At 37.7% G+C, this 13,105-nt stretch overlaps 1 protein-coding gene across 1 annotated transcript; it reads left to right on the top strand.

Moving 5' to 3' along the window:
• The first annotated feature begins 1,736 nt into the window (after positions 1-1,736).
• On the top strand, positions 1,737-11,951 carry LOC102209726 (cysteine-rich protein 2-like). Its single transcript, XM_005751891.1, has 8 exons — positions 1,737-1,920; positions 6,334-6,428; positions 8,009-8,066; positions 8,156-8,287; positions 9,100-9,168; positions 9,316-9,410; positions 10,657-10,714; positions 11,301-11,951. The coding sequence occupies exons 1-8, from the start codon at positions 1,878-1,880 to the stop codon at positions 11,363-11,365; spliced, it is 615 nt and encodes a 204-aa protein (XP_005751948.1). The 5' UTR covers positions 1,737-1,877; the 3' UTR covers positions 11,366-11,951.
• Positions 11,952-13,105: the final 1,154 nt, after the last annotated feature.

Raw genomic sequence — 13,105 nt, forward strand, 5'->3', positions numbered from 1 at the left:
GGGATCCCCAGGTACTTGTAACTGTCCTCTATGTCTGCAATGTTGCCTTCTGGTAGTTTGATCCCCTCTTTTCTGGCTACCTTCCCTCTCTTTGTTAACATCCGACTACACTTCAGAATTTACTATATATATAGTAAATATTTTTTTCTGTAAAAATTTTGTGTGTTTCTGTTCTTTGTCCTGTTCTGTTTGTATATGTGCTTTTATTCTGCTGCTGTCATGACCGAATTTCCCCTTGTGGGACAATTAAAGGATTATTCTATTCTATTCTATTTCATTAACAATAAATCATGTAGCAGGAAAGTGTATCCACTTGTTTTTCAGTTTACAGCTTAATAGTGCCATTCTCCAGACTATATTGGGGAAAAAAATGTAAACATAAACAGTTCAAGTAGCAAAAAGCTGGCTCCCTGTTCCATAGTTTGCCTTTTATTCTCTCGCCCTCTCTTCTTTGTTCTCATTCCACTCACCCTTAACTGGTCCCATTGGGTGGCTGCCCCTCCCTGAGCCTGGTTCAGCTGGAGCTTTCTTCCTGTTAAAAGTTAGTTTTTCTTTCCCAAGTTCTTGCTCATAGAGGGGTGTTATGTGACGACTGTTGTGAATGGCACTACGTAAATTAAAGTGATCTTTTATGCTGCATTTATTTTAAACAGCATTGAAGGATAGTTATTTCACTTTTCCCTCTAACTGCAAATTATTATTAGTTAAGTTGGAACTCAAAGATGTAACATCAATGTGCAACACCTGGGTTAGTTGATCTTGAGATAACTTAAATATTGAGACTATTGATGGCACTCTAGTGCAGATGGAAAATATCAAACGCCTGTCAGCAGCTGGTTTGTTTAGTAGAACTAAGAGAAAGAAACAACTACACTGTCAATGACTTACCAAGCATTTAAAGAAATATCATCCTATTACATTTTTTCTGTATACACTGTGTTTTTATTACTGTTTCTGTTTTATTTTTGGTTATGTTGCATAGTGTTCCATATCTTCATAATAATATGTTGTGTCATTTTGAGAAATTTAATATTCTAAATTTGCCACTTTGTGAGGACAATTTTCATATCCTGGTGATTTCTCTGAATTTTTTGCCCTTTTCTGTCTAAAATAGTCAAATAATTTAGTGTTGACATTTTATTCTTAACCCCACGTAAAAGTCGTTTGTCTGTCAGCTCCCTGGTATCTCTGGGCCAAGAATGCGGAGTAATATACTTGGGAGCTGCGGAGCATCACTTAACATTCCCTGTGCAGAGCTATGTTGTGTAACCTAACAACCACACAGGGGAAACAAACAGAACTAAAAGGCGACACTGATTAATGCAGAAGAGCTAACTTTGCTAGGATATCAGATTAACCAGATTTCCAAACCAGAGGCTGGCACAGCAATGTATATATGTGCATATGGGTTTACAATAATTAATGGAGTAGAACGTGTGCAATAAAAACTTTCTTTAATGCTCTCTTGGTTTTTAAAAGTGTAACTAGAGCCTTGGGCTGATGCTGGTACTATATTGAGAAATTTGAGTGGCAGCAGTGCATTCAGCAGATGTTCTCTGGAAATGATGATAATGTAAAAAGCAATGTGATAATTTGGCCGAGGCTTTTTTTTTTTTTTTTTTTTTGAAAAAGCTTTTACAGGATATGCAGAGGCATAAATGTACATTTTTGTCTGGTGGGTTGCGAGCTGCATGATGTCACCCCGAGGGCGGAGTTATACAATTGAAAGAGAAGAAGCAGAGGGTGGATGTGAGGCGCAGTCTCATCACAGTCACCGCCGCCGTCAGCATCATCTGAGGTGTGTCTGCGCCGCCGGAGCTGCAGACAGACAGAAAGGACCAACAGAAAAAGATCCTGTTCCTCTCTTTACACCGACCATGGCGTCAAAATGTCCAAAATGCGAGAAAACGGTGTATTTCGGTGAGTGAGCAGCCGCTGCAGAGGCCGCCCAGCATCATAATTCTAACAGATGCGATGACCGCTGGGTGGGAGTGTTATAGTCAACCGGGGGGTGGTTATAATATGAAAGACTGACAGTGCAGTATTCTTTAAATCGACTTTTACTTATAATCGATAACGTGTTTTCTCGGATACAACATAATGAGAATTTGCGGATACATCACTGATTTTAGAGCTCTACAGAAGATTTGCACCCATTGATCAAAATGGGCATTGTTTTGTTATAAATAGGCTTATCGAGTCTCCCACACACAGAGAGACATAACTATTTAAGACACTCATTCATCCTGTTGGATGATTTTTATTATGTGTTAGGTGGAAACAATGATTAGAATCGTGAATGGTGGATTTTTGAATTCATTTACACATATGAATTATTTATTGGTAGTACATTAAAAATGCATTCACACTAAATCACTCATTATTTCCTTTACCATTTGCACAGAACAAAGAGATTTTTAACTGGAATCCTTTGAGGTTTTGTGTGATGTTATCTTGTGGGCAAACTAACTAATAGAGTCTGTCTTTATATTCATCGATCACATTCTTGCATCCTTTTTATTGGACCACACATTTACCTGTTGTCTATCTTTGTTGGGGTAATAACAGCTGATCAGTCAAGCCAGTATTAGTCAAACTAATTATATACAAGTGTCACAACATAATCTCCACATCAGTGATATTTATATTTACAGTGTGAAAATGTTACTGTCGTGTCACTGAGTCAAAGTACTTTAAAATATACAGTATGAATATTATTTGTCTTTATACAGTGGCATATAAAGACAAAGTGACAGAGGATGCCTTATACAGTGGCATCCTCTGTCACTGTATGGGGCATAATTTCACCCACGTAAAGGCATGTAAATTTATTTATTTATCTATTTTAACCTGTCAAATTTGATTTAAAGCTTGAAAGTCTTTTACAGAATATATCAAAATAAGCATGTAACTACATTACAATACAAAACTCTGGGTCCTAAAAGCAGTCCAACAGAATGTCAGAGAAATTCACAGCTGAGTACCACGGACACGTTGCCAGATTGGATGTGAAATCAAAGTGACAGTTTTTCTCTAAAACTGATCCAAAAATTCCCCAGATGGTGAATCTCAGAGTCCAACAGACAACTGGTGCATATCGACACAACCCATATCAGGCAGTGATGGGTTCACTATCTTTGGATAAGATTACAGGGAGCCATTAACAGACCTGTAGTCATAGCCTCAGCTGTGTTTTCTGACAGCTTGTGAAAAATCATTTTTATGTTGGCTTTTAGAAGCAGGTAGGATGAGTTTAAGCGTGTTAATCCCTGGTTACTGGATACTATATTCACTCGATAGTAGACAATACTGTCAAATAGGGTGAGGTACTATGATACTAAGGAGTTAATTTAACATCTATTTTTAGCTTCTTCTTCTTTTTTCCATTTTGGTGCAATGCCATATGGCATGGTAAATAATTGATTGATTTACCAATTGGTTTTATGGATCAATATTCTTTTTGTTCTTTCCCCTTCCCCATTTCTCTGGAAAACAACAGCAAAACCACACCCTGCAGGCTCAGTCAAACTGCTGCTCTCTCTCTCTCTCTTTTGAAACTCTGCAGGAAATTAGAAGCTTTAAAAAAAAAAAACGAGGTTCTGCAAAAATGTATTCCTCCTAGAAGTGGATACTGTTGTTTTGCAGGGGATTTTATTACAGTAGAGATAGTTTAGTCTTTAGGATTTCTGGATGCAAAGTTCTCGATAGCCATAAAGAAGATGATGCTCGAGACACGGAGTCTGTAATGTGATTTTTAAATAATAAACTGAGCTAATGTGATTTCTTCAGTAAATTCAGTTCCTTGAGTAAGAACCCAGAAGAAAACCAATGTTATGCTGTGCAGACTGGAGCCCTTCACCATCCAGGCATATTTCTGTGTGTCGGTGTGACTTACTGTCAGATATCACACTGACAGGGAGGCCAGGCATTGAGTCTAAACAGGAAGTGTCATGTTGTATCAGTCTCAGGGTATCAGCTGAGATATTTTGGGAGGAGGACAAACAGATAAGCAACTGTCAGTGAATTTCTCGCTCCCTCTGTCCATCCTCCTGTCTTTTAGACAAAAAAGTCTCTGTGACTGAAACTGCGGGTCTTAAAAAGGGGGTTATGATGTTTTTCTTTTGACTGAACAGAGTAATATTTGTTTTCCCTCTTGACTCACACTGTATGTATTTTTCCCTTGCAGTCACATAAATAACTGGGTAGAAAAAAAAACAGTCATGACCGCTGTAGTCCACAGAAGACAGCTCTTTCCATCTATGGTAATTTGGTGGTACAGTGTGGTACAGCTCTGTCCTACCATAATGTGCAGAAATGAAAAGTTGGTGGTGGAAAGAGCAACAGCAAGACCCCCTGTACAGAGCAGAGCAGGTATCACATGACCATGGATAATACCTTAATAAGGAGCAGCATGAACGGGAAGAGCATGGGTGGAAGTGGGTTGCAAAGTGACTTGGACAACAGAGTAATTTGAACACACTGTACTATGTGTTATGTTTGCAGCAGGTGTCATTAAGGTGCACTCTAGTTTCTGAGATTTCCAACTTGTATTTGTGTCCATTATGCTAAAAGGGATTGCATTCATTTCCAATTCAGTATTTTCATTAAAGGGCTCAATCAAAGTGGCTGTGCTGGATTCAAAGTTGAAAATGATTGTTAACTATCTTATTCTTGGCCTCGGTGAAGTCCTTCACTCCATCCTCCATGTGAAACAAGTTGTTTTAGTTCTTCTCTCTTTATGCCAACTTTTTCTGAGTGGTGTTAGACATGTCACACATATATGTGTGAAAGTTACTGCAGTTTTTGCTTTGTGTGTATGAGTTCCACCTTCGTTAAACACAGTTTTAATGTTAAAGGACTAGTTGGTTGTCAGTTTTGTGGGTTTTTGATATGGTATATATTCACTACTCTGTGGTTTTAAGCATTAAGACTGGAAACAGAGGAAAACCTCCAAAAGTCCCTGCTGTGCTAACATTATCCAAAGATCATCCATTATCCAGACAGGAAAGAGATCAGTTGTTTGATCGACCTCGCCAAATTTTAAAAAAGGTATTTTTTAAGACTTCACATTTAGATTTACCTTCAGATTAAGGTAACTTTAGTATGTGAAGGGATGGAAGAACAGACAGTAGCTCTATTAAAAAAAGGAATAAATAAGAAAAATGGAAATGTCTGAGTCACCACACTGCCCTTTAGAAAGCAGTGGAAAGAATGTGCTTCAGGCTGATATGAACTCATAAGTGCCCATTAAATGTCGTCTGTCACTTCGACCGTCACTCGGCTGTTATAATTCAGAATACATTAGTGCTTATGTTGTGTATTCAGGTTGTGTCAGAAAATATAATTGCTACTGTACTTCACATGCTGACACACACCCCCACAAAAACCTTAATAACAGTGCATATCATTTCTTCCAAAGGTTGCTGGACCCATATGTGAAGGTTGATTTCATGGCAAAAATAGCTACTTTTTGTATCAAAATAACCTTTTTTTTTAGGACAAAATGTTTCTTTTTCTCATAGAAAAGATGGGTTCTGTTCAAAGCAGCAGCAAAAGGATCCTGCCTGTGGAGGAGTGTTTGCACTGGTGCACAAATAAAGTACAAAAAGAAAGAGAAAAAAAAATGTTTTCCCCTTTCTCTGCATTCAGTGGCAGCGCTCTTTTCTAAGCACTAAAGCACTGACCCATATAGGATGGCTCTTTCTCAACAGTCACTGCATTTATTTTGTAAAAGTATGACTCAGACTTCATTGAGTGCACTTATAATCAGATTTTATTAACATATTCCCTCTGTCAAGAATGCCATGTGATTGGTACTGTATGATTTGTTAGTTTGTTTATTAGTTTTCAGGATTACTCAAAAGGTTATACACAGATTTGAATTCAAACTTTACCAGAGTTATAAACTGATCCAACTTAAAAGTAAGTAATATTTGTTAGTGTGTTAGTGGGGGCAGAACTGTAGTGCCGTGGTCAGAGCTTCACACCAAGAAGGTCCTGGGTTTGAATCCAGCCTTCTGAGTAGAGATTGCATATTTCTTTTCCTTTGTGGGTCTTCTGGTTGCAGTGGGTTCTTCCCAAAATTCAAATAATCTAAATTGTTTATAGCGTCCCCGCCCACCCACACACACACACTACCAATGAATTATTGCAAACTAGTCCAGATATCGTTTTGGATCCAAAGACTTATATATGCATGCTGTGACAAACTTATGACTTCATTAACTTCATTATATTATAAGAAATTCCAGGACTAAGTCCATTTATTTTATGTTTCATAAACGAAAAGCACGATATAACATCAAACAATCTTTGTCTCTTCCTGTCCCACAGCGGAGAAAGTGTCATCTTTAGGGAAAGACTGGCACAAGTTCTGTCTAAAATGTGAGCGCTGCAACAAAACTCTGAATCCAGGAGGCCATGCTGAGGTAACAGGATGTGAAGAGTGTATATGCTTCATTTTCCTTAAGCAGTTATGATTTGTTTTTGTTTTATGAAGTGCAAATATTTCATGTTCAAAGGTTATGTTGGTAGGCTACATTGCATCAACATAATAAACCGTGACAGCGAACAATAATGTCCCATGCACTGTGAGGCTGTAAGCCTGGTTTGATGGTAAAATACAGACTTTTTGAAATCAACCAAAAAACCTGATCATTTAACATCAGCAGAAAGTAGCTGAATTTTTTGGACAGTTACTGTGCTGTCTTTGAAAACACGTATGTACTGTGCAGGAAAGTCAGTACCTGTGTATCTTCAGTGCATCACTCCTCCGAGAAACCTGGAAGCGCCTGTACTTTACTAAGGAGTTTAACATTGTCTGACATTGTTGTAGAGAACCATAAACCAGAAGGCGTAAATCTCAGAGACAACAGGGTTTCACACATCTTAGTGCTTTGATGAGATGGCAGTTTCAACTGTTGATTAAAGAAAATAGACTTGAATCGTGGTTATGTGCATGTAGTGCAAGTTAAATATGAAAATGAATATGCTTAGCCTAATCATGTTTAAATAAGCTCAAAGATTTGTGCTCTGTGTCCCCCTTTAATCATTTTTATAATGCATTTATATTCACATATGACAGCTCATCATCATTCACAATGCATGATGTTCTTCAGTCTGTTCAGAACAAACTCGGTACAAAATTAGCTGTACATAAAATTAACAGCTCAGCAGCCTGTTATTTAAAACTCATCAGACTTATCAGATTAAACTGTTTGTGGCTCTTGCTGTGTTTTAATTAGATTTTAAGAAGGAAGGGATGTACTGAAAATCACAGATGAGCTGACAATGGTATTCATTGTACACTGCTAAAATGCATTGATTTAGTCAGTGAGAGCAACTTTATTGTCCATTATCTCCGTATTTTCTTCACAGTGCTTCATTTTGGCCTTTATTGTGCACATTTGTCTGCTTTCAGAATGGTTTTATTGTTAGTCTTCAGTTTTTTTGGTCTTGTCATGTGAACCACTTTGACATGCATATTTGCTTGAAAGGTTCAATTGAGTTTAGCTGAAAAACACATCCTGTGTGAATGTACATTCCTGGGATGACTGAAAAAACTCCACAGAGTATTTATATAAACGATGACAGTGTCTAGATGAGCAGGAGCATTACTTTTACTGAATCAGTGAGGCTTATTTTATGTCTAAAAACAAAAGTGAGATAAGGGCTTTTATTACCATAAAAATAAATGGTTAGACAAACTCAAATGGCTTCAAATGCGGTCCAAGTTTGGAGGATTATGTGAATCCACACAGACTGAAAACAACAGTTTATATAACTGCCGTTTTTTTTTTCTTTTTTCCGTCTGGTTCATAATATTAACAGTTACAGGTATAGCTTCAGTCCATTTGTATCTGCTTGATTTTTTTTTTTATTTGTATTTAAGGTCAACTGGAATCACAATTTCCCTGAGGGAACCTCCCCAGGGGTTAATAAAGTTCTATTCTATTCTATGTGTTAAGTAATGGATGTTTCCTCTGTCTGTCCCCTTTACACTGTGCAGCATGATGGAAAGCCTTATTGCCACAAGCCATGCTACGCCACCCTCTTTGGACCAAAAGGTGGGGTTTCTCCCTGATGTGCAAATACAGACGATGAACACAGATTCATAAAACTTAGATTTATGAATTCTACCATTTGATGTTTTTAGGTGTAAACATCGGTGGAGCTGGATCCTACGTGTACGACAATCCTGTCAACGAAGCCCCTGCAGCCGTTTCCTTGGAAACAAACGCCAAACCAGAGGAGGAGAAAAAAGCCCCCGCACGGGGACCAGTGAAGGGTGAGAAATATGTGGAGCAGAAATAGAAAAACTGTCATATGGAAGGAGGAGAAACTCAGTGCCTCTGTGGCAGGATACAGTTTAATTCAGGTTTGGAACAGCAAACTAAAGAACACAAAAGGAATAAATGAGCCCCAGATTTGTTTTAGGGAAAGTGAGAATTAATGGAGAAAACTAAGGACAGAAATATGAAGAATCAAAGCTAAAGGACTAAAGTAAAAATATCAATTAGTGCCTTAATCCTACAGCAAAGTAATCCATTTACGGGCACTGACATGAATTCATTTTCGTTTTCATTTATTTAATTTTACATGTTTTTATTATTATTATTATTATTATTATTATTATTATTATTATTATTATTATGACATTTTTAAACATTTTATGTTTTCCTGTGTATTTTCCCAGACATATTTATTTCTGTAGCCATTATTATTATTTTTATTTTGATGGTCTACACGCATGTGTCTTTAATTATCTTTTTGATGGTTTGTTCAGAAAGTGGTGCAGTCCATGTTCCTGTTGGTGCAAAGGTGCTGATCTCACTACAGCAGATTGATCATTACATCTCAAACTAGAGAACTGAGGCAATCTCTAATGCTGCAAAAACTGGCAGGATTAAATTACCTTACTTCATACCTATAATTATTTAAAACAATATTGTTTTCAGTTAGTTTCTAGGCTTCTGGCTTTACAGTACAACTAAAATGATGTAAACCACAAATTCTATCTAATGGCGTTTATTTAAATCACTAAATATCTGATGTAGTTACTATTAAGTTTTTTTGTTTAATTCATTGTAACTTTTGCAGCTGCAAGCTTCTCATCTTTCTCTGGAGGCCCCAACATCTGCCCCAGATGCAACAAGACAGTGTATTTTGGTGAGCAGAATGCTGTTTCATATTTAAATTCTGCGACAAGCATGTATTTGTCCTACATTTCTACATAAGCATTGGAAACTGTCTGTTTTAGTCCTCTGCTCGGTGTAATGACTGTCTCTACCATGGTCCGTGTTTCTGTCTGTGCAGCTGAGAAGGTGTCATCTCTCGGGAAGAACTGGCACCGGCCTTGTCTGCGCTGTGAGAGATGCAATAAGACTCTGGCACCGGGCAGCCATGCAGAGGTGAGAGATGAGTCAGTTTGCAAAGCTGGAAATCAGAGTATTAGTAAAAATGTTAGTGTTTTTGATTAGATACACAGACAGTTACTCTAGTCATATTCAAAATGTATTCGTTTAATCAAGAAAGATCTCAGAGTGTGAAATCGTTGAACACAATTTTAATTTTCACAGAGATACACAACATCTTCGTCTTTTCTCTGTCATACAGTCATGCATTGTGTTTTCTTTACTGACTTAGATTATGTCACAAGATAGAAAAGGACACATTATCACAAGCTCCAGCTACACATTATGATAAATCTCTGATCTCCATTTTTCAATTTATTATTATGCCAAAAATGTTTAGTGAGTTTCTCTTTTTTTTCAGGTTGTTTTTATGGCTCCAGATTATTTTAATTGTACTAACTTAACATCAGTGCTAGTGATGGCATTTTGCTGTTTTAAAATGCACACAATGAGACTGTAATTATATGTGTGTAACTGTGGGTCTAGTCAAGGCATCATCATGGGTGAAAGACAGAGTCAGTTCCTAGATGTTCTACAGGTAGATTGTCAAAAATACACATATAGTATTTGAGTCACATAAGAAAATGTTTTAGTTAATTCAGCCAAAGAATCAATAAACTTCTAACATGGTGAGACATCAGTGTCTGTCTGTTCACCGACAGTTCACAAGAGTCACAAAATGATCCCCTAATGGCTTTACACCCAAAGCATTCTGAGGGTTAAGATCACATTTGTCATTTTATAATCAGTAAACGTGAGCCGTGATGGCTCGTGAACCGGATGAGCCACTACATCACTGACATTCATCTTCATGTAATCATCTTTAATTTGTATAGCTGTAATTCAAAGGATTTAGTCTGTCAGGCTAAAGTAAAGGTGAGGTGTAACATCTCTGTGGCCACATCCCCATCCAGTTATTGTGCCCCAGACATGAGTTAAAAATAAGCTGAGCCTGTCTAGTGTTAAAATTCAATCCAGCCATCCCATGATGAGATGTTGCTGAGGTGTAAAATGTGTTTGTTGCTGAATTTGATTGATGTCAGTTAATAGAAGCTGTTTATATTTAGCATATTGTGTTCTGGGGTTTTCAGCTGGTAGAAAAAAGAGAAAGCAGATAAATGTTGTAGTTGTTTCTATCTCATGTACACTGAATGTTGCTGAGAGTTAAGGTAGAATGAAACACTAAGTGAAAACATTTTCAAATATGGAAGAATTGAGAGGAATGGTTTTCTCTGTGTTTCAGCATGATGGGCAGCCTTACTGCCACAAACCATGCTATGCTGTACTGTTTGGACCAAAAGGTATGTAATCTGAGTATGGGAGGGGGGGATTGGGCTGCGGGGAAGGCTGGTGCTGGACTGTTTTTTAAAACAATGGCTCAAACCACTGTGTCCCACAAAAATCTGTAAAATATGTTAATTTAGTGACATAAATACATCTGAGGCAGTCGTATTAGTCAGCTTTCAGGGTAGAAATAAATACTCACTGTTTTATGACCTTGAAGGATCAGATTCAATGTGACCTATAATACCAATATCTATGTCGATGTGAAATGTATATGAAGAGAAAAAAAACTGTGTGAGGATTTAAAAAGTCTAGTAAATACTATAATTGACATGGACAGCTAGTTAGTCTTTATTATTTAGTCTACAAGGCTGGAAAACTTTGGAAAATCTTAAGCTGTGTCTGTGTTATCATACTCCAGCTCCATGTTATTATAGCAAAGAAGGATACAATTATATGGAGTCGATGTTTGTATTTTTCAGGAACCAATCCCAAAACCTTTGCAAAGTGAACCATAACCAGCCAAATGGTTATTTCGTGTTAATGTATGTTTTTTGAGTGAACAGACCCTTTAAATCTAAACGTCTGGTCTACCCTTCTCAGGCGTAAACACCGGAGGTGTCGGCAGCTACATCTACGACGATCCTGAAGCTGAAGCGCAGTCTTGAGCTCTGAAGCTGCTTCCAGCACGCAGACAGAGAAACGCCACCAGGACCCTCTGTGTCTCTATGATTTGCCTTCAGTGGTCATTGTGACAAATGATATGTACTACACTCACAGGGATGGAAACTTAGATGTTTATGTTGTATTTGTATATTGTTTATATATCTATTTTTTGTACCGAAACAGGCCTTTAATATGTCCTCCCATGTGACTTTCAGATTTGCCTTTGAGTTTCTTGGTTCTCTTTGCCAAATAATTATTAGCCTGTTACTATAGTGAATGAAGGCTCCTGTATTCTTTTCACTCTGGATTAGTAGATTTTTGACTTTTGTGCACTTAAAACATGTACTGTATGAAAACAAACAAACAAACAAAAAAAAAGTACCAGCCCTCCAGTTTATAGTCAGTGTTTTTTGAACAAGTTTGTCTTGGTTCTATAAATACGAATGATAGCGTAGTGAAGATACACATTTTACAAAGGAGTGCATTTTAATGAATGCCATTAAGGTGATTTTGAGGGTTGCTGCAAACAAGAAATGATCTGCTGTTCTTCACATTTTATACAGTAAAAGTGTGTGATAGCAAACCTGAGTTCATTGTGACTGTGTTTCTGTTCCCAGCAAATATGGTGGTTGGGGCCTGTGTGAGTTTCAGATTTTATGGAAACCCACACAGCTCACAGTGGGAAGCCAACTGCAGACCCCTGTATTGGCATGAGAGGCAGGACAGATGGGCACCAGAGGGGCAACACATAGTGCGGGCTGCCCACACTAAGCAGAAAGGAGTCCACAGTACCGCTATGCAGCGTACTCACAGTATGCCCACGCTCTAGGTCTGGGCTGCCATACTGGGGACCATCCTTGGCCTCACAGTGTAAGGCCCACCTGTGCTCCCTGGTACATTACAACCAGCAAATGGTATAAAGTCTGAAAAAAAAAACCCACTACTTTCCGCTGCTCTCTTGTTGCACCACATATTTCATTTTTTACATGGATGTCCTTCTTGTCACAAACCCCAAGCATTTATATATTTTTCCAGTCTCAAATGGACATTTGGTTTGTCAGGTCAATGTTTGAACTACAACACCATGGAGGCTTTGAATCAGTCGCCTTCTTTCAGCTTCATTTTTCTGACAGTGTAATATAACATTTGGTTCCATCTCCTCCACACTAGTCACATCTCCCTGTATGGCGTTTCTTTAATTATTATTAATGTCCTAGCAAACATGCCTGCACAGCGCCACACTGGGCAGGTGTGGGTGAACTGTTTGCTGGATACACACACAGTCTATTACGAAACAGTCATGTCAAAGGGGAAACATGATTTAGTTGGTTAGCCTTTTATTCTATAAAGTGTTAAAAAGAATTTCAACCAAAATTTGAATTGTGTCTTCATGTTGCTTGTTATGTGTGACCAACAGCCAGAAATGCCATAAGAAAGGCAAGGCAAGTGTATTTATGTAGCACAATTCAACAACAAGGTGATTCAAGGTGCTTTACAGAGACATTAAAAAACAAAAACAAATAAAAAGCATGATTTAAAATTGAAAAAAGAAAAAAAGAAGGAACAGTAGATAAAATCAGTAGTTAAAATGTACATTTTGAAATTTAAGCTTAAAAATATGGATTTGGTGTTTTATTCAAAAGCAGCTGAGAACAGGTGAGTCTTCAACCTGGATTTAAATAAACTGAGTGTTTCAGCTGATCTGAGGCTTTCTGGGAGTTTGTTCCAGATATAAGGAGCAT

This window comes from Pundamilia nyererei, unplaced genomic scaffold (genome assembly GCF_000239375.1).
Source record: "Pundamilia nyererei isolate P.nyererei 1_Seehausen unplaced genomic scaffold, PunNye1.0 scaffold00332, whole genome shotgun sequence".
Taxonomy (NCBI): domain Eukaryota; kingdom Metazoa; phylum Chordata; class Actinopteri; order Cichliformes; family Cichlidae; genus Pundamilia; species Pundamilia nyererei.

Coding starts and splice junctions, on each gene's coding strand:
- LOC102209726 (XM_005751891.1), top strand. CDS start 1,878: ATGGCGTCAAAATGTCCAAAATGCGAGAAAACGGTGTATTTCG. Junction 8,067..8,155: donor CACCCTCTTTGGACCAAAAG/GTGGGGTTTCTC, acceptor TGATGTTTTTAG/GTGTAAACATCGGTGGAGCT. Junction 10,715..11,300: donor TGTACTGTTTGGACCAAAAG/GTATGTAATCTG, acceptor TACCCTTCTCAG/GCGTAAACACCGGAGGTGTC.